This window comes from Fusarium odoratissimum (genome assembly GCF_000260195.1).
Source record: "Fusarium odoratissimum NRRL 54006 unplaced genomic scaffold supercont1.8, whole genome shotgun sequence".
Taxonomy (NCBI): Eukaryota; Fungi; Ascomycota; class Sordariomycetes; order Hypocreales; family Nectriaceae; genus Fusarium; species Fusarium odoratissimum.
Genome location: NW_022158694.1, coordinates 403,252 through 428,898, shown reverse-complemented (window position 1 = coordinate 428,898; position 25,647 = coordinate 403,252). Strand labels below are relative to the sequence as shown.

At 48.6% G+C, this 25,647-nt stretch overlaps 10 protein-coding genes across 12 annotated transcripts; 6 read left to right on the top strand and 4 right to left on the bottom strand.

Annotated features, from left to right (window-relative positions):
* Positions 1-1,072: 1,072 nt before the first annotated feature.
* On the bottom strand, positions 1,073-3,969 carry FOIG_05945 (uncharacterized protein). The gene is made up of 4 exons (XM_031204866.1): positions 3,417-3,969; positions 3,118-3,367; positions 2,804-3,064; positions 1,073-2,759 (listed from the first exon to the last, which is right to left on the bottom strand). The coding sequence occupies exons 1-4, from the start codon at positions 3,813-3,815 to the stop codon at positions 2,359-2,361; spliced, it is 1,311 nt and encodes a 436-aa protein (XP_031065115.1). The 5' UTR covers positions 3,816-3,969; the 3' UTR covers positions 1,073-2,358.
* FOIG_05946 (uncharacterized protein) lies at positions 1,228-2,172 on the top strand (the record flags this gene model as incomplete). The annotated part of the gene is made up of 3 exons (XM_031204867.1): positions 1,228-1,440; positions 1,494-1,910; positions 1,954-2,172. 3 exons carry the CDS (start codon positions 1,228-1,230, stop codon positions 2,170-2,172), a joined length of 849 nt encoding a protein of 282 aa, XP_031065116.1.
* Positions 3,970-4,020: 51 nt separating the features above from the next.
* On the bottom strand, positions 4,021-6,159 carry FOIG_05944 (T-complex protein 1 subunit epsilon). The gene is made up of 5 exons (XM_031204865.1): positions 6,002-6,159; positions 5,928-5,945; positions 5,830-5,878; positions 4,654-5,770; positions 4,021-4,606 (listed from the first exon to the last, which is right to left on the bottom strand). Exons 1-5 carry the CDS (start codon positions 6,012-6,014, stop codon positions 4,145-4,147), a joined length of 1,659 nt encoding a protein of 552 aa, XP_031065114.1. The 5' UTR covers positions 6,015-6,159; the 3' UTR covers positions 4,021-4,144.
* A 122-nt stretch (positions 6,160-6,281) lies between these two features.
* FOIG_05943 (elongation factor 1-alpha) lies at positions 6,282-9,337 on the top strand. Of its 3 annotated transcripts, XM_031204864.1 has the most exons (4): positions 6,342-6,424; positions 6,532-6,890; positions 7,633-7,824; positions 7,869-9,123. In XM_031204864.1, exons 2-4 carry the CDS (start codon positions 6,596-6,598, stop codon positions 9,074-9,076), a joined length of 1,695 nt encoding a protein of 564 aa, XP_031065113.1. In that variant the 5' UTR covers positions 6,342-6,424; positions 6,532-6,595; the 3' UTR covers positions 9,077-9,123. The 3 variants fall into 3 exon arrangements, with proteins under 3 accessions (XP_031065112.1, XP_031065111.1, XP_031065113.1); XM_031204863.1 differs by having other exon boundaries at positions 6,282-6,890; positions 7,869-9,337; XM_031204862.1 differs by having other exon boundaries at positions 6,294-7,583; positions 7,869-9,333.
* A 428-nt stretch (positions 9,338-9,765) lies between these two features.
* Positions 9,766-11,603, bottom strand: FOIG_05942 (uncharacterized protein). The gene is made up of 5 exons (XM_031204861.1): positions 11,283-11,603; positions 11,058-11,233; positions 10,918-11,005; positions 10,060-10,858; positions 9,766-10,012 (listed from the first exon to the last, which is right to left on the bottom strand). The coding sequence occupies exons 1-5, from the start codon at positions 11,486-11,488 to the stop codon at positions 9,899-9,901; spliced, it is 1,383 nt and encodes a 460-aa protein (XP_031065110.1). The 5' UTR covers positions 11,489-11,603; the 3' UTR covers positions 9,766-9,898.
* An 851-nt stretch (positions 11,604-12,454) lies between these two features.
* FOIG_05941 (uncharacterized protein) lies at positions 12,455-13,767 on the top strand. Its single transcript, XM_031204860.1, has one exon. It carries the CDS (start codon positions 12,564-12,566, stop codon positions 13,644-13,646), a length of 1,083 nt encoding a protein of 360 aa, XP_031065109.1. The 5' UTR covers positions 12,455-12,563; the 3' UTR covers positions 13,647-13,767.
* Positions 13,768-16,711: 2,944 nt separating this feature from the next.
* On the top strand, positions 16,712-19,347 carry FOIG_05940 (glucose-regulated protein). Its single transcript, XM_031204859.1, has 5 exons — positions 16,712-17,099; positions 17,151-17,335; positions 17,387-17,627; positions 17,683-18,927; positions 18,978-19,347. Exons 1-5 carry the CDS (start codon positions 16,965-16,967, stop codon positions 19,161-19,163), a joined length of 1,992 nt encoding a protein of 663 aa, XP_031065108.1. The 5' UTR covers positions 16,712-16,964; the 3' UTR covers positions 19,164-19,347.
* A 788-nt stretch (positions 19,348-20,135) lies between these two features.
* On the top strand, positions 20,136-21,458 carry FOIG_05939 (uncharacterized protein; the record flags this gene model as incomplete). The annotated part of the gene is made up of 1 exon (XM_031204858.1): positions 20,136-21,458. The coding sequence occupies one exon, from the start codon at positions 20,136-20,138 to the stop codon at positions 21,456-21,458; it is 1,323 nt and encodes a 440-aa protein (XP_031065107.1).
* A 371-nt stretch (positions 21,459-21,829) lies between these two features.
* FOIG_05938 (uncharacterized protein) lies at positions 21,830-24,581 on the top strand. Its single transcript, XM_031204857.1, has 4 exons — positions 21,830-22,325; positions 22,375-22,544; positions 22,595-23,035; positions 23,082-24,581. The coding sequence occupies exons 1-4, from the start codon at positions 21,932-21,934 to the stop codon at positions 23,196-23,198; spliced, it is 1,122 nt and encodes a 373-aa protein (XP_031065106.1). The 5' UTR covers positions 21,830-21,931; the 3' UTR covers positions 23,199-24,581.
* Positions 22,672-25,566, bottom strand: FOIG_05937 (uncharacterized protein). Its single transcript, XM_031204856.1, has 4 exons — positions 24,964-25,566; positions 24,542-24,918; positions 23,679-24,496; positions 22,672-23,631 (listed from the first exon to the last, which is right to left on the bottom strand). Exons 1-4 carry the CDS (start codon positions 25,248-25,250, stop codon positions 23,305-23,307), a joined length of 1,809 nt encoding a protein of 602 aa, XP_031065105.1. The 5' UTR covers positions 25,251-25,566; the 3' UTR covers positions 22,672-23,304.
* Positions 25,567-25,647: the final 81 nt, after the last annotated feature.

The window sequence follows — 25,647 nt, the reverse complement described above, 5'->3', positions numbered from 1 at the left end:
TTGGGGGGACACAATTCACACTGACGGCCCGTTTCCCTTTCCTGGTAAGCCACGATAACGGAGCACTCGTGTATTAATTGACGGGAGGTGAGATAAATTTACAACATACGACCCAATAGCCACAGTGCGCTAGAGAACTGCGGCTGGCGGGTGGCAGTACAACGCTCCGCCGCTGTGAGACTACCTGCTGAGGCGCTCATGGATACACAAAAGAAGACAGGATAACTTCATTGTCTCTGCCCATGTCTAACTCACATGTCTTGCTGACTCTGGAGCAATCAGACTATGTCTCAGCCTCAGATCTAAGCGCCTGTTTACACTCGCTAAGGAAATGAACCGAGAAGTCGAATAGAATAAAAATTATTCCCTTTTGCGTGACCAATATTTAGGTCACGCTTCTCAAGCCATGATGGCGTTCCGACCCTAATCATCTGCCTCAATCGTTCAAGTCAGAGTCTGAGTACACTCTTGTCTCACACGCCTTTCGATCATGAGAAATCCCTACAGCTGTCAATATTGAGATAGCATCATGTGGTGTTTCGAGGTATGAACAACACGTACGAGAATCTTGCAACTGCTATGTGTCCATGTGAATGCCCTCATCTCGTGAGGGTCAACGTCACCTCGGCTCCCGATGCCTTGGTTCCTTGTGCCGATCCCTTTTCCCGTGTCGAAATTGTGTTATGATCCGAGGCTGTCAGAAGCAGTGTGCCATTCAGAGCTGTTCATAGAATCTTGTTCTAGTCAGTAACTGGTGACATTAATTTGCAGGTCTAGGTTAGCAGTCATGACTGTGAATAAAACAAAGCCACCCTTGTAAAATAAGCTTAACTATAACCTGAAAAACCTTCCATGTTTCTTATTCATCTTACTCATCCAAACGAGGACATTTTGATTGTTGGATCTCTATATAATTGGTTGCCGTCTAAGTCGTCTCGTATTGATCGCATTCGATCTCCAGGGCCACGCAACCTGGGGAATCTGACAACCAACCAAAGTCTTCCCTGACACTGGGATAAGCATCCAAAAACTCGGGTAACGACATCTCTAACCTTGTCAACGTATTCGTCGCATTCAGAAATGATGAAATTCGTGGCCTCGCTATTGTAAAAAATGTATATAGAATTGATGCTGGATGATGAGATGATCATAGCAAGACAAGTCAGCGATCTATACGAATATCAATATTCTCATACCATCTTTAAGTGCTCGAACAACTGAATCAATATGCAAGATCAAGAGTCCATCTGGATGTATGATCCATCCTTCCCACTTGCTGTGGTTGGTACTGTTGTCTATGGCATAATCTTCCTTGCCATTGCATATCTCACTCTGATCAAGTACCGAGCCTGGTACTTCATTGTCGTAGTTATAGGCTCAGCCATTGAAGTTGCTGCTTATAATCTCAGAATCCATTCTGTTCAAAACCAGTCAGAGATAGTACGTTGGTCCTTTACTGTTGAGTCTCTTCTCATTTCTAACGAACACGGCAGACGCCTTTTGTCTTAACGCTCACTTACACGGTTCTCGCTCCGGTCCTTATCGCTGCTGGAAATTACCTTCTTATTAGCCGTATGATCCTCGCCGTTCTTCCTCCGTCCCATCACCGCATCCTCCGAATTCCAGGCCGTCGCCTTACCCCGATATTTGTTTTCTGCGATGTAATCGCCTTTCTCATTCAAGGCAGCGGCTCTGGTATCGCAAGTTCGGATAACTGGCAAGGAGAGATGGAGAGGATTGGGGTGAAGGTTCTCATAGTCGGGTTGGTATTTCAACTCGCCGCCTTCTCTCTTTTCCTTTGCGTGTTTAGGGGCTTTCATGTTCTTGCTCTTCGTATGGCTGTTGAGGATGCACCCAGAGGTTGGCAGAAAGTTGTCCTTGCAGTTTACATCTCGAGTATCTTGATCATGGTAGGTGTCCTGAACATTGTTGCAACGCAAGCTAACTTGATAGGCCCGTTGCATCTTTCGTGTTGTTGAGTTTGCTGGAGGGAGAGACACATATGCATTCAGCCATGAGTGGCTCTTCTGGGTTTTCGAAAGCTTGCCGATGGCTGGTGCTATAGGTATCTTTTGTTTCTACCACCCAAGTCGATATCTTGGAAGAAGTAGCGGCCGGCATAAGTCTGTTCGGACTGAAGATATCATCGAGCTTGCTCAGGGCCACAATTAGTCTTTGTATGGGCGACCAGTTGACCAAGAGTATACGGAGATTCTGACAGGTGTTTCGTCAACATTCTTTCCGAGATTGTGCTGAATAGCAGAAAGACGGATTTGGGTTGGGTTGGCTGGTTTAGTAGTAGTAGTTCAGTTGTCTTAGAGACGTGACTACGCCCAGTAGTGTTTGTAGACTCCAAAGCTATATTACAGCTAAAGAAAGCGTCTCTCCTGCTGGTACAACTGTTCTACCATTGCTTAGAAAGAAAGGCTTCCAAACTTGGTCTTCGTCGTCAAACGAGTAATTGAGACTGTTGATGAACCTCAGGGGCCACTCGCCATATTCGTAGTACTCAGCAGGAAGCTTTCGGAGAATCTGCTGCACCCAGACCTTGGACATTGCCTTTCTACAGTGGTAACCTTTCTTCCCCAATGCAGATCTCTTGTCTCCTTCGACTGATTTCCTGCTCATGACAAACTCAAGAACCAGCATGTGCAGGATAACGAGCTGTGAAGCATGATTCGTGGGGTCGATGAACGAAGCAAAGTCGTTACTGCTTAGGTTTCCAAGCCCATCATACAGGAATGTGAGCTCATGGTAGCCTAAGAATTAGCAATATTTCAACCAAATTATACGGGAGACAAACTTTCTGCAGGGTTTGTAGATGCTAGAGTGGCGATTCTTTGCATATGGGCTAAGTATTTTAACTCAGCAACGCTGTGGCACAGCGGACCAAGCTTCTGCACACTTTGACAGAATCCCTCGGTGATAACTTTATCCAGATAATGATTCGTTTCATGGCCATCTTGTATTAGAGCCTTAACTCTTTCGAGGTAACTTACACGCCCGAATGTCTTGAAGATGGTATGATCTAGATCGACATAAGGTTGTGTACCGACGAGCCAGCCTTTGAAAGTGAGCAAAGGTTAATTCTGTAAAGTGTACTGAGGATTAACTTACAACCTCTGACCATAGTGAGAAAGTCTATGAGCCCGTCGTTCATATACGCAGATTGAAAGGTCAAGTTAAGCATCGCCCCAAAAGCTGCTTCGGCGTCTTGATTGGTGAGACCAGGTTTTGCAAGGTGCTTATTCAAGGCACTGATAGCAAGAACTCGATGCTTCAATGCCGCTTTCTCATACCCATGAGGTGTTAGTAAACTTAGATGAGATGCTCCAAGTCCAAGCATAGAGTGCAGTAAGAAATCGTACTTTCGCGTGTTAGTCACACAACCGATAATAATCATGGCATTCGCTTACTGAATGTGAACGCTGTGAGGCCATTTGCCACACTGTGAATCCATCTATGGGCAGAGGAGGATAGGCTTCAAAGAGGAAATGTCGAAAGAAGTTCAGATCATTGTAATCGAACATAACCGAGTCAGTTCGCAGTGGTCGTGAGATGACAACCGCTGAGTTTTGACTACCATGTCTGGTCTTATTCAGGTATTCGCACTCCAGGCCTAAGCGCTCGCAGGCACCGCATTCTGGTGTGGTCAAGTCGCATTTTACTCTTCTCCGTTTGCAACTAGAGCAACCTGCCCGAGACTTGGTATGGCCTTTTCGAGGGATAGGACGCCTCTTGGTGACGACAGTAGAAGTATCGGAGTCGGCTAAGGAACCTAGCTGGGCGGATGCCGCAGACTCAGAGGACTGCATTAGAGAATGTTAAACAGGGTCAATTGTGTGTATTCGATTTCGGGTTAAGATCCATTGATGAATCCTGCTGGAGGTTCGGCATGTCTAGATTACTCTGCACGTAAGCCAAGGGAATTGAAATTCCTCCGATCCCTGTCAGACATCATTACAGGGCATCCAATCATAACGGTCAACATGCAGATCAACTTCATCACAACAAACATCATCAGGTACGAAGAATATACAGTACTTTTGATTATACATACATGGATATCATCTACCTGCATAACCAATCCTCGCCATGGTGAGATTGACAAGCATGTATTCATTCATTGCTCATCTATCTTCATCTAAAAGTCGTTGTCATCCGCTCCCGACACAATAACATTGTTGACCTTGAGGACCATGCGACATAATTGTGTGGCGAGCTGAAGCTGCTGCTTCTTGCCGATAAGAGGATCGATAACAAAGGCGTCCTTCATGTTGTTGTCTCCGCGTCCCATGCAGTCAACACCAAGCTTTCCTCGGCCCTCAGGACCAGCCTTGACCTGCTGACTCTTGACCTCTGCCAGAGTAGCGATAGGGTTGAGACCACTGTTCTCGGCCAGGGTCATGGGGACGGTATCGAGAGCCTCGGAGAAGGCACGCATAGCGTACTGCTCAAGACCGGGTGTCTTGACGGCCTCGTCCTCAACAGCCAGAGAACAAGCAATCTCAGCAGCGCCACCACCGTAAACGACACGGTTGTCGCGGACCAGGTTTCGCACCACGCAAAGGGCATCGTGCAGCGATCGCTTAGCCTCATCGATGATCTGAGTGTGTTAGCATTATTTTCACTTTGACCATCAATAGGACTCACCATCTTGTTGCTGCCTCGGACAAAGACTGTAACAGCTCGGGTGTTGGCACACTCCTCAATGACAAGCATTTTCTCCCGTGTTGTGCCGAAAGTCATCTCACGGACGATACCAGCACTGCCCAGCTTCTCGGCTGTAAGATCCTCAAACCTGGGAACAATTCGGCCGTTGGTAGCGATAGCAATCAGCTCAATCTCAGGACCACCGACCCATCGGACGGCTGGTAGCTCGTTCTGAAGGAGGAGATGGTTGGCCTCATCATCGAAACCCCACTGGCAAATAGCCAGGTTAGCACCTGTGTCCTTGATCTGCTGGATCATCTCAATAAACTTCTCCTTCTCATAGTTTTGCAATTTTTTGAACTCCTCGACGCTGGTAATATCCAGGTGGTGCTTGGTCTTGGGCTTCGGGGGCTCGAATGCGCATGTGAGAATGGCAATCTTGGCGTCTCGGACTTCTGAAGGCATCTGAGGGTGAGAGAAGTCCTTATCGACAATGACACCCTTGACGAGAAGGGTATCCTCGAGGGCTCCTCCGACCTTTCCATCAACCTTGATCAACTCGAAATCGACATCCTTTCGCTCAAGGTCGGCAACGGAGAGGACGGCATCAACGGCGATGTTGGCAAACTGGTCATGAGATTTGGACACAATCTTGCTGCCCAGACTTGTTCGGGCGACCTTGACAAGGTTGGAGGTCTCTTCTCGGGAGAACTCGATGGTGTCTGAAATCTTGTCCAGCTCAGCAACAGCGATATCGCAAGCTTGATCGTAACCATCGGCAATTCGAATAGGGTGGATTCCCTTGTCGATAAGATCGGCAGCCTGTTCCAACAGAGCACCGGCGAGGACAACGACACCGGTGGTACCGTCACCAATCTCGTCATCCTGTGACTTGGAAAGCTCCACTAGTAGCTTAGCAACGTGGTTTGTAATCTCCATCTGCTGTAGAATCGTAGCGCCATCGTTCGTCACGGTGATATCTCCATCGGGGGAGATGAGAATCTTGTCGAGTCCACGAGGTCCGAGAGAGGACTTGACAATGTTGGCGACTGTGCGAGCGGCGAGAATATGGGACTTGACGGCTTCGTTGCCAAACTGGCGCTTCTTCTTCCCCTGACTAAAAGATATTAGAACGGTTTGGAAATAACGGTGAGGCTGCAATGATGGTCAACTCACTCCCTGACGACAATGAAAGGTCGGCCTTGCTCATCCTTCATTACCGCCGCTGTTGTTGTTAGCTGAGAATCACCATCATGGCAAGTCGTCGCAATTACCATTCGACACATCCAAATCTGTCCCCTCGTTAGCTACCCCTCGCCCCTCATTAACAAAACTGTGCAGGACTCACTCAATGAATCCATTTTGACTGTGACTTGTCCACCCGTGGGGAGCTGTATCCGCTAGAGTAAAGGCGTTTACGGCGATGTCGAAAAAGTCCCACGAAATATGGTGGCAGCCCGGAGCTTCTATCGTTTTCTTGATCGAATCTCCCACCTCAATTTTTTGAAGATTTGGGTGCCTTGCACACCGATGCGCGGCGCGGGGAAACAAGATAGTCCGAAATTAGGGGCTTAGGCGTTGACCCCGCCACAACTCAGTCAGTACCTTAGGCTTCAGCAGTTGGTTTAGTGAGATCATAAGTCGTGAATGTGGACCCCACTACCAGCTTGTGCCCCGCCAATCGTCGATGCATCATTAAAACACACTCAGACCTTGTCCTAAGTTAACACTTGGAACACAAACTCTCCAAAGCGGATCGAGAATTTTACTTGCGAGTGTTTCGAAGATTACTTTCTTCTTCTTCTTTTCTGTCTATAAAAGCCTCAGATACCCTCTGTTCTCCGTCCCCAGACTCTTCCCTCTATTAATACCCTCCAGTAACTGAGCCAGACCACATCTTCAACCGAACCCATCTTTCGCCTTACCAGCCCAGCTATACAAGATGTCGCGCCATCGAATCGTTCACACTTTCGATACAAGCGAAATAGTATCCGAATTTGACGGAGATGATTATGAAGATGAAGTAGAAGACGAGCTCAGTCCAGAAGATCGCCAGGCCATGGAGGAGGGAACAGCGGAGGTCCGTCGGGCTCTGGGCACTGAAGCCAACAAGGTGACAAAAGCACAAATCGAGGAAGCTTTGTGGCACTATTACTACGATATCGACAAATCAGTCACATATTTAATGAAGACATTCATTGCTCCGGCCCCCAAACCAGCAAAGAAAGCGCCAGAAGGTATGTCAGTCTTTTTTTCTGCCTCGCAACGCCTTTTTGGGACTGGAGCAGACCACGGACGTCTGTCAAACGAGCATACGTCTATCATGGATCTTCCACCCGCTCTAGGAGTTCCGGCATGGCATTTTGACGACATGCCATGGATGAGCGTACCTGAAGAACGCCAGACTGTCTTTATTGAGCCAGAGCGTCCTCGTGGTGGCTTATTGGGAGGTGGCGATGGGCCTCCCAAGATGTCAAAGCTTCAAGCTCTTGCGGCCGCTAGGAAGAAGAAGACGGAAGAGAAAAAGGAGTTGGAACGAGCCGAAAGGGGACTGGAAAGACTTTCCATCAATGAGTCACAAAAGGAGAACCAGCCAATCTTGGGTCAAGTTCACCAGGCTCCTGAACCTACGCTACAAGTCAAATCGCCACCCAAAGAGGAATCAACAGAGGTTGCAGCTATCACCGACAACCATCAGAAAGACATCGATTCTACTCCCAAGGGATGGTTTATGGACGAGGACCTTCCAGTCATGACGCCTCGGGCTACCCCATCCGCTTTTGCCCGGACGCTCTTTGGATCTGCTCCGTCCAAAGCCCCAAGGCCTGACGAGATTTTTGCTATGCCATATACATCTTCTCCCATTTATGTCGCCGAAGCTTTCGCCGAACCCAGTCCCGATGACGTGGTGCTCGCAGCCCAGGCGAAAGGTTCGAGTTTTGCAAGGACGAAATAATCGGCTAATCTAATTCCATTCAGCGGGGAAAAAGCCAGTGGCCAAGGCTCCTAAAAAGGCCCAAAAGGAGAAAGACAAGGACGTCTCTGAAGCTGAAAAGGACGTTGCGGGGCTGAATATTGCTGAGGCTCCGCCCCCTAAAAGTAAGGGGCTTGATGTTTTGAAGGAATATGAAAATAGTTCCAACAAGAGAAGTATCAGCTTTGTTGTAGTCGGTAAGTTCACTTCTCTTCTCCTAGGTTCTATGCTGATCAAGTAGGACATGTCGATGCTGGCAAGAGTACACTGATGGGTCGTTTGTTGCTGGAGCTCAAATTTGTTGAGAAGCACACTATCGATCGGTATCGAAAGCAGGCTGAAAAGTCTGGTAAACAGTCATTTGCCCTAGCATGGGTAATGGACCAAAGAAGTGAGGAGCGAGAACGAGGTGTCACTATCGACATTGCAACAAACCATTTCGAGACGGAGAAGACCAGCTTCACTATTCTTGATGCACCAGGTCACAGGGATTTTGTACCGAACATGATCGCAGGTGCCAGTCAAGCTGACTTTGCTATCTTGGTCATTGACGCAAACACTGGAGCCTACGAAAAGGGACTTAAGGGGCAGACCCGAGAACACGTGTTGCTTCTGCGAAGTCTGGGTGTTCAAAGGCTCGTCATCGCCGTCAATAAACTCGACATGGTTGGCTGGTCACAGGAGCGTTTTGATGAAATCGCCCAGCAGGTCAATGGGTTCCTCGCTGGTCTGGGCTTCCAGCCCAAAAACATTGATTTCATCCCTATTTCTGGTCTTAATGGCGACAATCTTGTTCGCCGAACAGAAGACACGGCTGCATCTTGGTACACTGGCCCTACTCTGATTGAGGCTCTCGAAAACTCAGAGCCATCAACAACACGTGCACTCAAGAACCCATTCCGAATGTCAATTTCTGAGGTCTTCAGATCACAGCTTGGCACGACGACTATTGCTGGTCGGGTTGACTCTGGCTCTGTTCAGATTGGCGATGTTCTATTAGTTCAGCCGAGTGGAGAAGAGGCCTATGTCAAGTCAATAATGGTGGATTCAGATATGCAAGACTGGGCTGTTGCTGGGCAAAGTGTCAGTGTTGCTCTGACTAACATCGACCCTATTCACATTCGAGTTGGCGATATGCTATGCCACACTAAGGATCCTATCAGCTGTGGTGACACTTTCACCATGAAAGCCATGGCGTTTGAGCATCTCATGCCCATGCCAGTTGATCTTCATCGTGGACGACTGCATTCAGCTGGACAGATTGTTTCAATCACAGCAACATTGGACAAGGCCACTGGGGTGATTGTCAAAAAGAAGCCCAGAGTTGTGCAGCCTGGTGGTGTTGCGAGAGTAGTTATCAAGCTGGCGGCTAAGGTTCCTCTTGAGTCAGGCCAAAGAGTTGTGATCCGAAGTGGAGGCGAAACCGTCGCTGCTGGTTTATTAGAGTAGTATCATGCATATAACAAAAGTTTCAGAGAAGATACTCTTGTTTTGCATTTTATGTCTTGAAAGTGAACTCGCAGTGAATCCTAGAGTTAACTGGCTTTGAGGGGCGGGGGGCAAGAAAATATGAGGCCTCGAAATATTTAGGTAACTTTGGGATAAACTTGTGCAAGATTATAATAAACGTAGGCGGACTTTTCCCTATTTATTTTAGTTGCCAAATCAAATATCTAAGCTTTTTGTTCCCAAAGGCTCAATGGTGCTCAGTAAGAGTAGTGCTCTCCTATTGTTCAGCTGCGATCATACATACTGGGTTGAGTTCTTTTTCATAAACCTGCTATCGGAAGGTTTGCCATCCTTGAATAGATTATCAAGTTATGACGTCCATCTTGTCTATACCAACTCCGGGATGTAGAGTACTCATTGCAATCAGTAATTACACGTCCTGCCATGAATAAGAGCCCAAATCACAAACTATACTAACAATCACCCACCCACATACAGGTTTCGAAATCAAGATACGTTATACATGGTGAAAAGTGCTGGATTGTTGAAATCGAAATAAGAGTTCAGCTCGTATAAAAACTATGTAAGTTGCCGAGTGCCAAGAGAATATGCTGCTATATCAATCACATTCGAAGAATCGACGGAAGGAGATTTTGTATGGAGACTAGAGTTCACCATATGTCATGATGCGTTGAAGGAGCTTGTGAAACCTTGGTAAATACAGAACAACTAAGCTAAACTTGCGTACGTCATGCATAACTAATCATGTATCACTAATTGTACAATTGGGTTTCACCTTTACCCTAACACTCAGCAAAGACTTTAGTCCAAAAGTCCCTTCTTACCATCACCGTCAGCATCCTTCATGGGGTTGAGACGGTCGATCAGGGAAGGCTTCTTGCCAGTCTGCATACCAACTCCAGAGTCACCACGAGCCTACGCATGTTAGTTTAGTTCAAATAATATATGTCAAGGATACTTACATGTTGACTGTTCAAGGGGTCGTTGTGAAGACCTCCAGTCTTGACCTGGTCGTACTCGCTAGTGTGCGGCTTGTTGAGACCAGCAGTGTTAGGGTTTCCAATACCACGGTTACTAGAGCCAAAGGAGCTCATGTTACCAGTGCTGCCCATGGACTCTACGCCGGATCCAGCACCAGCAGTTCCGGGAATACCAGAACCGGACTGAAGACCAGTGTTGCTGCCAATACCTCGATTACCTTCAAGCATGGATGGAGCAGCTGCAGCACCTTCACGGCTCTGATGATGAGAGTGAGCGGCGCCAGCAGCGGCGGCTGCGGCTCCAGCTCCGACACCAGTTCCAGTTGAGCTACCAAGGCCACGGTTCTTGGTCTTGGAAGACTTGCCCAAACCACGAGACTCCTCGTCACTAGAGCTCATAGAGCTGCTGCTAGAGGCAGATCCACGGCGTTCCTTGTGGCCAATACCGTGTCGGTGCTTGCGAGTAGCTGCAGCAGCCCCGGCGCCAGCTGCGGCACCAGCGGCCAGACCTTCAGTGTTGCGTCCCATCTGGCCCTCTCGGCCAGCGAAGGCCTGGTTTTCACCGTAGTTGTCACCATGACCGTGAAGGTGCATCGATTTGTCACCTTCCAGTTGTTCGCCCTGAAGCTCTCGTCGGTATGGCTTAGGGCATCCCTCGAACTCAGTAAGCTTCTGAGCTGCTCGCTCCTTGAGACCACCGCGCTCCTGAGTAAACTCTTCCAGAGTCTTAGTAGGTAGAGTAGAAGTTCCGTGATGTACCGGGGCGGCGTGGTGAGTTTCACTTTTGATCAGATTAGCTTAGTGTCCTCCTCATCATCACGATCGTCATATGTAACGCACTGTATAGGGATTGTTGTGTGAACAACATGTGGCTGCACAGTTTCTTTATTAATTACAGGCTGCACATGCTCGTGGACGTGGTGATGAACTATCTAAGTGTTAGTTTTGCCATTGTGTGATTTGAAGTTATAGTTACATACTTCTTTCGCCGGTGAGAACAGGAGCAGTCTCGGTGGAGTGAGTGGTACTGTGGGTCTCAGTGGTGTCTCTATATTTAGCAGCTTCTCGGTCGAGTGTAGCTCGAGTGTCTTGCTCATTGCCGTGGTGAAAAGTCTTGTGCTCTACTGGAATGAGGTTGTGGTGGTGTTGCTCGGGACTGAGTTTGTTAGCAGTTGCAAATATGTGGGACCGGGGAAGTCGCTTACAGAGTCTCCTTGTGAGTAATAGGCTGGACAGTTGTATGATGGTGCTCTTGGTGAACCTCCTTGTCGAGGGCTGTTGTAACTTGTTCATGTTTATGAGGCATGACATGCTCCTGAGTGACGTGGGGCTTAACGTCTTCGTCGACAGTGGTTCTGTGCTTTCCATCGTTGGAAAGGAAGCTAGAAACGGCCTGCTTTGCTTTCTCCATCTTGTTTAATTTGAAGTTGTGAGTTATAAGTGTATGGAATTCAGGGGTAATTGCTGATTGGTGTTTGTCTTGCTGTAGCTTATATGTTGTTGTTGTTGATGATGATGATGATGATGATTATGATGAGGAGGATATTGCTAAGAAGTCGAGGTACGCTTAAGTTTATATACTTGAAGACGCTTTACGTCGTCTCGTTGTCCGAACTGCCCGCCTCTTCATCATGGGCAGCATCATGGACGTCATCTCATAGCTTTAGCCAACGGTGAGCTCCAATGTTTGCTCCGAGCTATCGAGATTGTGGAGGAGAACATCTAAACTGTAATGATGACGACCTCAAGCCTTCCATGTCATCCCGCGATCTTCATTTGGTGCGTGTCTTAGTCCCCACGGCTACGTCTACGGAAGAGGTAGCTCCAGAGTCAGTGCGGCCTGACACCTGCAGCTCAACTACAGCTGAAAGAGGCCTTCATCGACGTCATGATCGAAAAACGATCTGAGCAGATAAGGGCGAAGCTCAATGCATGTCTCAGCCATCCGAGTGGATGGCTTGTTGAGCCTCAGTCGGTAGGGGCAGTTGATCCGCAACCGGAAACCATTGACGTGTCGAAAATTGGTGATAACCTCGTCCAATTTCTCCGAAAGTCAAAGGGATGTGGGGGATAACAGGAAATGATGAGCAGGTTCTGCCAAGGAGAGCAGAGACTAGATTATGGATTTACAATGCTAAGCAATCACTAGCGGCTGTAGTGCCGATGTAGCACGTCACACACGCAAACTTCCACCAGATCCTGTCCGTCGATCCCGACCGACTTCGCGATTAGGTTAATGGTGAAATAAGGTGATGCAAAGATGCAGTAATCACGATGTTTCCTATTCTCAATGATGAAATGTGGTGTCTCTGAATCGAATCAGATCACAACAGTCACCTCCCGTCACAGGCCTTAGAGACCACACTTGTAAATATTTCGTAATATCACTAATACACTTCAGACTTCTCCAACCCTTTTTCGTGTTTCTGTCACTTTTATCTCTTGTCCCGTTGTTGTTGGGTACGTCCAATTAACGCGCCGGTCCCATGGCGGGCCGTCTCAAAAATGCCATCAAAAAGAGGGCATCACGTCTCTTCCATGGAGCTGATGCCAATAACACCAATTCTGGGGGTTCAGAACCGCACCCAGCAAGCAACAGAAACAGCTTGACTGAGGCCAGTCGGAACTCTCAGCCTCGACATCGAAAGTCTCTGAGTCTACTGAGCAGAAGTTCAAAGACTGAGAGGCATAACGGCCCTGAAGCTTCACAGGCACAGCCTACGGTTGGGGCCCAGAACACAGGCGACTTTCTAGCTCATCCGGCAATTCAACCGTTGAAAGCAGATCCAACGCCTAGAACGCCTAGACTAGAACGGCCGCGCCCCAGCCTAGAGCCGGAAGATGCAACTGGCTGGTGTGGGGATGAAACTGCTGAAGATGCATCTCATCGAAAATCTCAGCGGTATTCAACAGAGCCGGAACACTCCCAGAGCACTACATACCAGACAGTGAGGCCAAGCCAGGCGGAGAATACGGATGGCCTTGAAATGAGGTTGTCTCGGCTGGCCGTTTCTCCGGATGAATCAACACTTCCTGAGATAGACATCGACCCTCTCACACCGTTCGACCTCGTTGAAGAAGCCAGTCCTACTCAGGCAAGACTCTCACGATTGGCAATTGGTGAAGAAGGACCCGAACATGCAGCGACTCACATCAAACCCTTATTCCAAGAATCAGACGTTAACCTTGAGTCAAATTCAAGTCAAGAAGCCAATATTCGCCAGAACCTGGACTATATTCACCCTAGAGACGCTGAGTTTGAACGTATCAACGAGGAAGTCCGCGCTGGTACAAACGGCGAGGCCCAGTTTCACCTCCAGGACAGCCTTAACTTTGATAGGACGATTCATAACCGAGACCCAGTCGTGCAGGAGCATGTTCGGCCTCACGTTCATACAATTTACGAACCCAAGCGTACGCGGTCCATCCACTACCATGAGCATCGAACTTTGATCCAGCCGATCAAAGATCCAAATCCAACGATTCTTCCAGAGCAACATTGGCTTCAGGACGACAAGACTGGTGAAATCTATAGAATTCCTAATGAGCTGGGAAAGAAGTTGATGTAAACTGTATTTGATATTGCATGTTTGCTAGGCCAGTTGGGAAACAGAAGCGAGGAGTCAAAGAGTCATATTTAACTGTAGCTTTTTCTCAAACACGAATGTCTTGGAGACAGGTCTCCCGATATCTCTTTCTGTCCTTTTGGCGCCTATTGTAATAACTTTTTGGCAGTGTCGCGAGCTGTCTCGGTTGGTAACAGCCGTTGATCGAGATCGCTGTAGGGTTGCAAAGGCTTTCAAGCCTCTTGAACTGCCTAGTTGGTCAACAACTTGCTCTTCCGTATCCTACCATTCAATGAGTCAATCAAACTATTGTTTATCATAAGGCAAACACTATAAAATTGCATAAAGAAGGACCATTTGTGTTTTGAATAGAGTCGCAGCATTGCTTGTTGTCGACTTCCAGCTCTCTTTACTATTCCATGATACTCTCAACACATAAACCGTATCTTCACGTTTTCTTGTTACCAGGTATAGAGCATCGGCAGCTGTAAATGTTTGTCAATTACCATATCGTGAATCGCAATTATACCCACGGGTTTACTTATGTATGATTGGCTTTTTATATGCCTCTTCTCGCACATGTTCTTTTTCTTTTTCTTCTTTCCTCAACCACCTCCCTCCGTTCAGTCTGCCCATTTGTGCAAGACGTTTCTCCACGCAGCGACGCCATCTCCTTTGCTCAGGCTCTTTCAACACTTCGTGATAGACTGCTACTCTTTTCATCTGCACTCTCGACGGCTGCGAGGTCGATAGGTCAATGGCGCTCGGTGAGCCTAGTCATGATTTCAGCTGGCTGAACCCTTTTCGCGCCGAGGAAGAATCTTGGGTCGGGCTTCGTTTTACTCTCCGTCTCTTGACCCTTGAGAAACCGTCATGTCTCAACCCACCACCTCCTGCTTTGCCACCAAGCCCAGTGGCCCCTCGACAGTGTTGGTATCTTCCAAGGCTTCGGGCAGTGTCAGAAAAGCAAGTCCATAACCTCTCTACACTAGGCTTATAGATATCTATTAAACTCCCTAAGTTTATTGAGTCTTACCTAAGTTTATTTACCCAAATTTACCTAGTTTTACCTAACTGGGCTAACTTTACTTAGATTTACCTAAGCTTAGGCCAGACTTAATAGATGATCAGCCTATTACTATTTCACATTCAACGTTTCTTCCGCGCAGGGATTTTGAAGTATTTTCACAAGATATCAAAGTTCAATGGCTGTTGTCGAAAGTCGAGTGCTAAATGTAGAGTTTTCGTGGCGTCGTCAGACAACTTACTGTTCAGTTGCGTTGAAAGGTAACTGGTCAAGACATTTGTAGCAGAACGCGCTTCTATCGCGGGATGGTCTTAAAATACAATTTATCGCTTTAGACGGATCTGGGGATATCAACAGACTAACGGAAAGCATCGCTCACCTCATTGCTGGAGAACCGCATGGCTCATCTCTGACCTGGCTCTCGGAGCTCATGCTCGACCAAACCCTGAATGGGCTCCTCATAGAAGACCAAACGAGCTTGAAGCCGTGAATTTTACATGTTCCAGTCTGCCAAGCTAACCTCTCTATCCCTTATCTGCTCCGAAGAAGTATCATGACAAGCTCGAGTTCCAGGATGAGATCGACGCCGCCAATGCCAAGCTCAACCACAAGAATGCTGAAACGAAAAGCAAGGAATGGCTTTGAGGAGTACTGGCTCAGGTGGCTCAGGGACTCCAGTCCTGGTTACTTGGGATATCAATCCTGAACTCCGACCTGCAACAAGCTGTAAATAGATATGACCGCCATTGTTCAACCAACCCTGGGTTTGGCTTTGAACTGGCTCGCCAGCTCATACATCACTTTGTGGATGAGATTGGCCATCCATTAGAGGCAAAGAGCTCGGTCGCGTTACCATCAATTGCCTGTTATGATAAACTTGAGTTGGACTTTGAATGTGTCTGTCAACAAGTACATGATGTTGTGGGCGTGGGACATGCCATCGACTGGCCCCTTTGGCGGGAGTTTGCGGAGACAGAAACAGTTAGAATCATTGCCACAGAAGGGAAGACCAAGCAGCTCTCGTGTGTCACACCTTAACAGACGTGTAGGCCATTCTCCAGAAGTTTCATTCGAACAAGTGATGCTCCATCTGTCTATGTTATATAGGAGCACGACTCGCATGACAAGAACCTAGTGCTAGTAATGCTACTATGCAATACTGGTCACAATAGTTGCAGGAATAATCCATCAGATTCCATTTGGCCCCATGTTAGAAATGCTATACTTAGGATATGGATGGCATTTGCGTATATTATCATAAGAGCATAAAAATAGCCTAAAGTGGGAAAAGGGACAAACACTCTAGAGCATCATGGAATTCAAACGGATTGTGAGTCTGTTTTCCCGAACTGGAGATTCCTTGGGCCATGATTGGGTGATTGAAGGTTACCCCACCATGCCATCATCAATAGAGCTAACGTGGCATAATCACCCTGCGATAATTGATGCGGATAACCATAATCTACTTGCTGATAGCTCGTAGATGGTGCCTGTATTAGCGATTGGCGATATTAAGGGATATGAGGATCCTCTGTCGTTGTCGCAGTCACCCAAAAGGATACCTTCGGCAGTCAAGCCTCCGAGGGCCCACTAGACCAGGTTCTGGTGAGAATATTCTCGAAGTACAGAGAGTAAGTGAGGCCTGTACTTTCGAGTAAAGAAGGCGTCTCAGCCTACAAGGTTCACCTCAATCTTTGTCACATTCGGTGGAATTCAACCAGGCAGAGGACTCGCATGACTCACGATGCGTAGAAGCCCGTAGAAAACACACGCAATCCTTTGTTCCAACACCTTCTCTGCACATACCTCGAATGCTTGAATAGTGATACACAGGTGGCGTCTTACGCAGAGGCCAGCGATGACACTGGCCCTGTAGATTGAGGCGCTCAGTGTTTAAACAGGTGCCAGGGGTCGACAGCCTTGCCCTACAAACACTGTCCCCCCTCCAATAAACTCGGTGAAGAGAACTCTGAGCTTGCACAGTGCGGATATCCCATAACCCTCGGGACCCCTGTCACGTGGGGCCGCGCGAATGATGTGAAATGTGTCCTCATTGCGAACTGGACAGTTACTCTACTTTTTTTGGAGCCTTTAATAAGTTCAGACGCTTCCTCCTCCTCGCCTTCTTCCAACATTCAAAGATACCCCCTCTCTCCTCCATACCAAACAATTTGTGCGCAAGGCTCGAGACTCAGACGCCTTTGCTTTACAATTGATTGATTTCTTTTCTTTTTCTTTTCCATTTCAGAGTCTTGTTGCGCTTTCGAAAGCAGAGCAACTATAGAGAGCTCATCATGGCTCGTTCAAGGAGCTCAATGGCCCTTGGCCTGGGACTCCTTTGTTGGATCGCCCTCCTCTTCTCTCCTCTGGCCTTCGTCCAGACTGTTCAGGCCGACGAGGTCGATAACTACGGCACCGTCATTGGTATTGTACGTTTACCGCTTCTCGCCCGCTCATGATGACCCCGCTAACTAGCTCAGGATCTTGGAACCACATACAGCTGTGTCGGTGTGATGCAGAAGGGCAAGGTTGAGATTCTCGTCAACGATCAGGGTAACCGAATCACTCCCTCTTACGTCGCCTTCACCGAGGATGAGCGTTTGGTTGGAGACGCCGCCAAGAACCAGGCCGCCGCTAACCCCACGAACACCATCTACGATATTAAGTATGCACACATGAATTCCTCTGATTGCACGGCACAATGCTAACTGTTTAGGCGCCTCATTGGCCGCAAGTACTCCGAGAAGACCCTCCAGGGTGATATCAAGCACTTCCCCTTCAAGGTCGTCAACCGTGATGACCGTCCCGTCGTCCAGGTCGAGGTTGATGGCGCTAAGAAGCAGTTCACTCCTGAGGAGATCTCTGCTATGGTTCTTGGCAAGATGAAGGAGGTCGCCGAGGGCTACCTCGGTAAGAAGGTCACCCACGCCGTCGTCACCGTCCCTGCCTACTTTAACGTAAGTTTGACTTTCTCCTCCTTCGAGCTGATCAGACGGCTAACCCCCACCGCAGGACAACCAGCGACAGGCCACCAAGGATGCCGGTATCATTGCCGGTCTCAACGTTCTCCGAATCGTCAACGAGCCCACCGCCGCCGCTATCGCCTACGGTCTTGACAAGACCGACGGTGAGCGACAGATCATCGTCTACGATCTCGGTGGTGGTACCTTCGATGTCTCCCTTCTCTCCATTGATGACGGTATCTTCGAGGTCCTGGCTACCGCTGGTGACACCCATCTCGGTGGTGAGGATTTCGATCAGCGAGTCATCAACTACTTCGCCAAGCAGTACAACCAGAAGAACAACGTCGACATTACCAAGGACCTCAAGGCCATGGGTAAGCTCAAGCGTGAGGCCGAGAAGGCCAAGCGTACTCTGTCTTCTCAGAAGAGCACCCGCATTGAGATCGAGGCTTTCCACAACGGCAAGGACTTCTCCGAGACCCTTACCCAGGCCAAGTTCGAGGAGCTCAACATTGACCTCTTCAAGAAGACTATGAAGCCTGTTGAGCAGGTTCTCAAGGACGCCAAGCTCAAGAAGTCCGACGTTGACGACATCGTTCTTGTCGGTGGTTCCACTCGTATCCCCAAGGTTCAGCAGCTCATTGAGGACTTCTTCAACAAGAAGGCTTCCAAGGGCATCAACCCCGATGAGGCTGTTGCATTCGGTGCTGCGGTCCAGGCCGGAGTCCTTTCCGGTGAGGAGGGTACTTCTGGTGTCGTTCTCATGGATGTCAACCCCTTGACCCTTGGTATCGAGACCACCGGTGGAGTCATGACTAAGCTGATTCCCCGTAACACCGCTATCCCTACCCGCAAGAGCCAGATCTTCTCTACCGCTGCTGATAACCAGCCCGTGGTCCTGATCCAGGTCTTTGAGGGTGAGCGATCTCTTACCAAGGATAACAACATCCTCGGCAAGTTCGAGCTTACCGGTATTCCTCCCGCTCCTCGCGGCGTGCCTCAGATCGAGGTCTCTTTCGAGCTCGACGCCAACGGTATCCTCAAGGTCTCTGCCCACGACAAGGGCACCGGCAAGCAGGAGTCCATCACCATCACCAACGACAAGGGCCGTCTTACCCCTGAGGAGATTGAGCGCATGGTCGCCGAGGCTGAGAAGTACGCCGAGGAGGACAAGGCTACCCGCGAGCGCATTGAGGCCCGAAACGGCCTTGAGAACTACGCCTTCTCCCTCAAGAACCAGGTCAACGACGAGGAGGGTCTTGGTGGCAAGATTGAGGAGGAGGACAAGGAGACTGTAAGTTCTTCCACTACTCACATTAAAAATGCATATACTAACTTTTTCAGATCCTCGAGGCCGTCAAGGAGACCAACGAGTGGCTCGATGAGCACGGTGCTGACGCTACCGCTGAGGACTTCGAGGAGCAGAAGGAGAAGCTTTCCAACGTCGCTTACCCTATTACCTCCAAGATGTACCAGGGCGCCGGTGGCGCTGGTGGCGAGCAGGATGACAACATCCATGATGAGCTTTAAATGCATAGACTGATATTTGGGAAAAGAACATAAATGAAGTCCTTATTTCGGTGTTTGGTTGGAGCTGGGATGCGCAGGATGTAAAGTAGATAGCGCAATATCATGATTTTCAGCCAACCTCGTGTCGTATCTGCTGTTGAATAACAATCGTGTGCGCCTAGTCCATCGATGTCGAATGAACCCCCAGAAGTGAATGACAGCTTTGATGTCTATCAATACAAAAGCTTGGTGGGCCAAAGGTCAAGGCGGATATAAAGCCAAATAGCCCTTAAAGAGACTCTTCCCTTTCGATCCAGCTTGCAAGTAGCATGATGTTTGGCTTGACCTTTACTAGAACTCTTCCCTTTGTTGTCTACAGTCTCCTCGCTTATCCCTAATGAGTGAGTACGCCAGTGCGCTTTTTTTGAAGAATCGAGGTAACCTTCGACTCCAGCACTGAGTATCATATCTAAGATTCTTGGTCAAGCCAAGTAGCTAGTGCTAATACCAATCTGCCTACCCAGTGAATCCTCTATTGGAGAAACCTTTTCGTGAAGAAACTTAAATATCCCTCCAGTGATCATGGTGTATTAAACATGAGAGGACCCAAAGCATCGCCAGAGTAGATTGTATTTATCGAGGATTCGCGCATAAAGGCTCACAATTCGATATGCCCAAGTCACCAATTATATCTTAAGCAGATATCGGTTTCTGTTACGTGCTGCTGTACTTGTGAAGGTCGAAGGTGTCACTGGCAGGACGAACAGGGCAGTGCCAGGCACGTTAACAATAACAAAACGACGCACGATTGTATTAGCAGTGTTTCTATTGTTACCTTTTCTTGTTAAAGCATTCCTGAAGCATTCATTTCCCTGCAGCACAGCAACAACCCTCATTTGTATTGAACCTTTCATCCAAACACCATCTTTCAAAAGCTTCGAACACATCTCCTAGGAATCATCTTGACAACATACCTACCATACGCTCCCGACGATGGAGATCCCAGGTATTGACTTCATGAAGTCGCTAGAAGACCTTTTCTCTGAAGCTGGCGCGAATGGCCGTGACGCGAAAACCGAGTTTGTACACCTGCGTAGCAGCCTCATCGACTTCATCACTACTGTTAGCGGCGGCGGTTTGACTACTGCTAAAGCCCGAGCAAAATATAATCTCAAGTTCACTGATGGAACTGAGCCCGAGACGCACATTGCCTTCTTCCCATCGAACCACAATATTACAGAGAAGCGCCCTCAACTGGATGCTGCAACCACCGCCAAGGAGTTTATTGAGATCCTCGGCGCTCTCTTCAGTGAACAGAAGAGCCGAAGCCGCAGAAAGAGGAGATCCAATAAAAAGAGATCCAATACCACTCCGCCGGAAAGTCCTATGAACAACGCCCAGAAACGCCTTGAGGCAGACGCTGCGAACAAGACTCTGTCAACAACTGATGACAGCCCAAGAAAACGAATCAAGCTAAACACGAGCAAGAATAAAAGCGACGTCTCCGAACCTGCAGTTTTCAGCACTGCACATCAGTCAAAGGACAATACTCCCACTGAGTTTCCCAGTACTGAGAATACGGTCAACGATGACGGCACTAGTGTGCTGGTCCCTATGGACATCGATTCTGGCGCTGCCTCGTCTCACGACAAAGGAGAAGAGATGAACGGGGAACAGACACCGGCTGACGGGCAAAAACACCATGGCTCTGCTCTCGAGGGGCCTTCACAAGATCGAAAAGATACGCACATGAACGATGCCGACATCGAGACTTTACCTGCATACTGCAGGTCGGATATTCTTGAAGTTGTCGCAGCCGCAGAGAGGATCGAAGAAAACCAGTGGAAAGATTTCAAACCAAAGCTTCTCGAGATGCTGGGTCAAATGCACCAGGAGCCGACACCAGAGCAACATGAAAAGGCACTGAAGCGTCTAAGTATAGCAGTTGCCCAGACGGAGCAAGAGAGGTCTCTTATTCCCGTCGAAGCCTGGAAGAAGTACGAGGAAAAGCTTACAGATGAAACGAAGAAGGGTTTGTTTGATTGCTTGTGGTCTAGAAGGCTCTTCAAGGTCGGCAAGATCATCTACCTACAAGAGGAAGAGGTTGCCATGGAGAGCCAGTGCTGGGAGCGCCTTCGGGCCGCAGCCCGTATATGTGCGATCCTGATCGAAATGACTGCCAAACCAGAGGAACAGGATAACCAGAATGATACCGACCTGTGGCTTATTGAGAAACTTGGAGATATTAGCTTTCTGGAGAAGCTGTTTGCATGCAAGGAGCGGCTTGGGGCGATCAAGGGCACAGGAAGAGATTGAGTGATATGGAGACACTGGTGATAGGAAGCAGGGCCTGGATATAAGAGAAGCCAAACTTGTCGTCAAGATCGCTCGTCATTTGGTTCAAGGAAACTCGATGAGATATGCCCTGTAAGATACAACAGCAGAGGTCATTCAGCTAGGCCAAAATCGAAGACGATATAGTGTCTAAATTGAGAAATTGCTCGTTTTTTGAAGTTTCAAATGACTTTTATTGGCAGAGACGCAAAAATCTATATGTGCTTCAACAGTGGTTCCTCGGTTGTTGACATGGGGGAACAACGAGGTGAAGGGTTCACCAAGGCCCACGTGAACTCACGTGCACTCGCGTTTCTCAAACGCGTAAGATAGGCGCGACAATATTGGAATGACGACATGACCTTCCTTTCTTTGCTCAAGAGTATCTATTGACACCACTAGTGGCACTGTCTGTCATTTCACCCTTTCATTGTCAAAATCACAGCGTTTTTAGTATGCCACCTCGAAAACGTCCCGCTGATGAAATCACCAGCACTCGGCGAAGCTCGAGGAGAGTTTCCGCCACTAAAAGTCAATACTTCGAAGGCAGTGAGGATACAGAAGAAAGTGATGCGCCACCACCGAAGAAACGTGGAAGGCCTCCGAAGAAGCAACCTAAAAAAGAAGAATCCGAGGAACCCTACGAAGATGAGCTAGCGCAGGAGCCAGAAGAAGAAGAGGATGATGATGACGAAGATGACGAGGATGCGCCCCCAAAAGTTACTATCATTCCATTGGAGAAGTTGAGAGACACAGATGGTGTAGAATATGAAGATTTCAAATTACACAAGAATACGATGTTGTTCTTGCGAGACCTCAAAGCTCATAACCAGAGGCCTTGGCTGAAGTGTAAGACATCATCCTTCACTTACTGCCAAACCATTACTGACATGTATAGCGCATGATGGAGAGTATCGTCGCGCTTTGAAGGATTGGAACTCCTTTGTTGAGTGCGCGTCCGAAACCGTTATAGCAGCCGATGAAACGATTCCTGAGCTTCCCATCAAAGACGTCATTTTTCGAATCCATAGAGACATTCGCTTCAGTAAAGATCCTACACCTTACAAGGTACGAGCCCAATTGATCCAAAGTACAGTATGCAAAGTTAAAGATTATAGCCTCACTTCTCCGCTGCGTGGTCTCGAACTGGTCGCAAAGGCCCATACGCCTGTTACTATATCCACTGTGAGCCTAAAAAGTCTTTCATCGGTGGTGGCCTATGGTGTCCCAGCGGCGACCAAATGCAGAAACTCCGCGCCAGCATTGACGAAAGGCCAAATCGATGGCGCCGCGCACTCAATGATGAGGCCTTCAGGCGCATATTCTTACCAAAGGCTGCCAACAAATCTGATCCCAACGCGGCGCTACTTGCTTTTGCGGAAAAGAACAAAGAGAATGCGCTTAAAACTAAACCAAAAGGCTTCACGGCAGAACATCGTGATATTGCGCTGCTGAAGTTGAGGAACTTTACTGTTGGAACGCAGATCGACGACAGCATCTTCTACCAGGATGATGCCCAGGAGAAGATCAGCGAGATTATACGCCCTATGGTTGGATATGTAAGTTATATGTTAACATCACTGTTGAACAAGCTGACAAGCTTAGGTTTCGTTTTTAAATAGCATTGTCATGCCGGATCCTGGCCAAGATGACGATAGTGACGAAGATGAGGATGAAGGAGAAGAAGGGCCTAATGATGACGAAGACAGTGGTGATGACTAGTCAAAACCCATGGCTATTATACAGCCATTGGGTAAAATCTATATTTAGGGATGATGCAAGCGGATCTAACTGCCTATTTATTTAATCATATGCTTTATCATTTCATCTAACACAGATCGAACATAGCAACGCTAGGGTCGTGATCGCTGACCTCACCAGCCTTGTCCTGCCAAGTGTTGATATGCAGATGCTCATACTTGATACCCCTGCGCAACTCCTTGCTGATGTACATATGATCCAGAGCCTGGCAGTTGCTGTCGAAGAGATATGTGTATCGCTCTGTCTCAGGGATCTTGGCAGCCTCATCAACATCAACAAGACCGGATGTCTTGACGAAAGTCTCAAGGGGCGCAACGGCGGCGAACTCATTAAAGTCACCAGCGGCGATAACGTGGGCCTTCTTGTCCTTCTTGAGGATCTCTGCAATAAAGTTCTACAAGTTGTCAGTTGGGCTTCATGCCTAACAGGTTTCATACTTACAGCAGTAATTTCGGATTGCTTGGTGCGTTTCTCGACACCCTTGTTCACAGGAGTGCGGGCATCGCCATGCAGGGAAGTCGAGCCGCCCTTGCTGCCAAAGTGGACGTTGACAGTAAAGAAAGACTTCTTTGTGCCCTTGACAGGCTTCCATTCAGCCACGAGAGGCTTGCGGCTGTCATCCCAGGCAGGGTTGGCAGGGTCAATTCGTCCAGGGTTGTACTTGAGCGAGGGACCATCGAGAACGGCGTTAACGTCGTTGGGGCCACCCTGATTGGGCTTGACGAGCTCAACTCTATCAGGGCGGTAGAGATAAGCTTGGCGAATGTTACCACCGGGCTGGCCACCGTCCTCGTTGTTGTCAGGCTCGACCTCGGCCCACTCGTAAACAACACCGCTGGACTCCTCAATGCCATCGGCCAGAGCAGCGAGAGTCTGGTTGGCGGAAACGACACCGTCATTGGTAGCGCCACTGTTGTCCTGGACTTCCTGGAGGAAAAGCAGGTCAGGAGTTCGCAGCTTCTCAACGATCTGCTTGATGACAAGAGGCAAGTGGGCAGAAGCAGGGTTAAGGTTCTCGGTGTTGTAGTCTGCAACTGTGATGCCCTTGCAAGATCCCTTGCTGGTGAAGCTGACGGCAGGGTGCTCAGCGTTGGAAGGCTTGCTGACCTTGGTGGCAGTCAGGGGAAGAATGCGGTAGAAGCCAAAGGCGTATGAGACCACGCCAGTGATATCGCCAACGTAGTCGCCGAGCTTAGTATCATCAGGGTTCTTGGTTCCATCGAGAGGTGAGCCGATGATGATGGCCTCAGGGTTAGCATCTAGATTGTTAGCCAAGGAAACACTCAGATTGAAGCCTTACATACCGTTGCCGACCATGGTGAGACCGCCGTGCTTGTTCAGACCAGAAACCTTCCAGTTGCCCCTGACCCAGAAATCACCAAAGTTGTTGGGTCGGCTGAGAGCATACGCCTTGGGGACAGTGACAAGCTCGCCAACAAGACTCTCCCAAAAGTCAAGACCATATGTGTTGGGCTGCAGCTTGGGGTTGGACACCGAGATGAGAGACTCGTTGTTGGGAACAGCAAAGACATCGCCATCGTCAAGCTTGGAGAATTGCTTTCCAGGAGGGTTGCCGGTGTCCTTGCCAATAACCTTGGGCTTGAACTTGTTGTCAGAGGACTTGACAACAATGTTCTTGGGAGAAGAGATCTCAGTGAGATAAACATAGTCTTTGTTGGACCTGACTATGTTAGCAATGCTTCATGCTTGAGTTGGTAAAACTCACCTGTACTCCTCAACGAGACCATCGAGTGTGACGACGTCTCCCACGGAGACGCTGCTCACAGCCGACTTGCCAAAGACATATAGACCCTCGGAAGTAGCAGAGTTACGATCAGGCTTAGTTGATCGTAGATAAAAGCCAGAGCTGCCAACAGCCGTGACGAGGCCCTCTACACCAGTGACATTCTTCCCGGCGTAGGAAGAGAGATAGCTGTTGCCATTGATCTCAGCAATAGTCAACGCCGCAGCCAGAGGGCTGATGAGGGAAGAGACGAGGAATTGAAGCTTCATGATGAAGATGAGTTGAGAAACACTTGAACTGCCCTGCTCTCAAAAAATTATCGACAGGGCCGCCCTCAGCTATTTGTATTCACGATAACTAGCCTCCAAGACTTGGGCTACCTACCTATCCTGGGTTCACTCCAATTTGGCCCCGGCGCAAAAGACCCAAAAGGTCACCGAAATCGATTCCGCGCTGAAGTCTCTCCCCTTGGCAAAAGGTCTATCCCTATAATTTGCCATGGCCATAACCGTCCAGTATCGCCGCCAAGCCTCCAAATGCCCTATCGATCTGGCACGTTTATCTATGCGCCAAATCGGAGGTGGCCAGTCAGCGTCGATTGCGCGACCGCGGGGGGTTCACGCTTTGCCCTTTTTTGCAGGTCCCTTTGGAGGCCTTGTTGTTCTC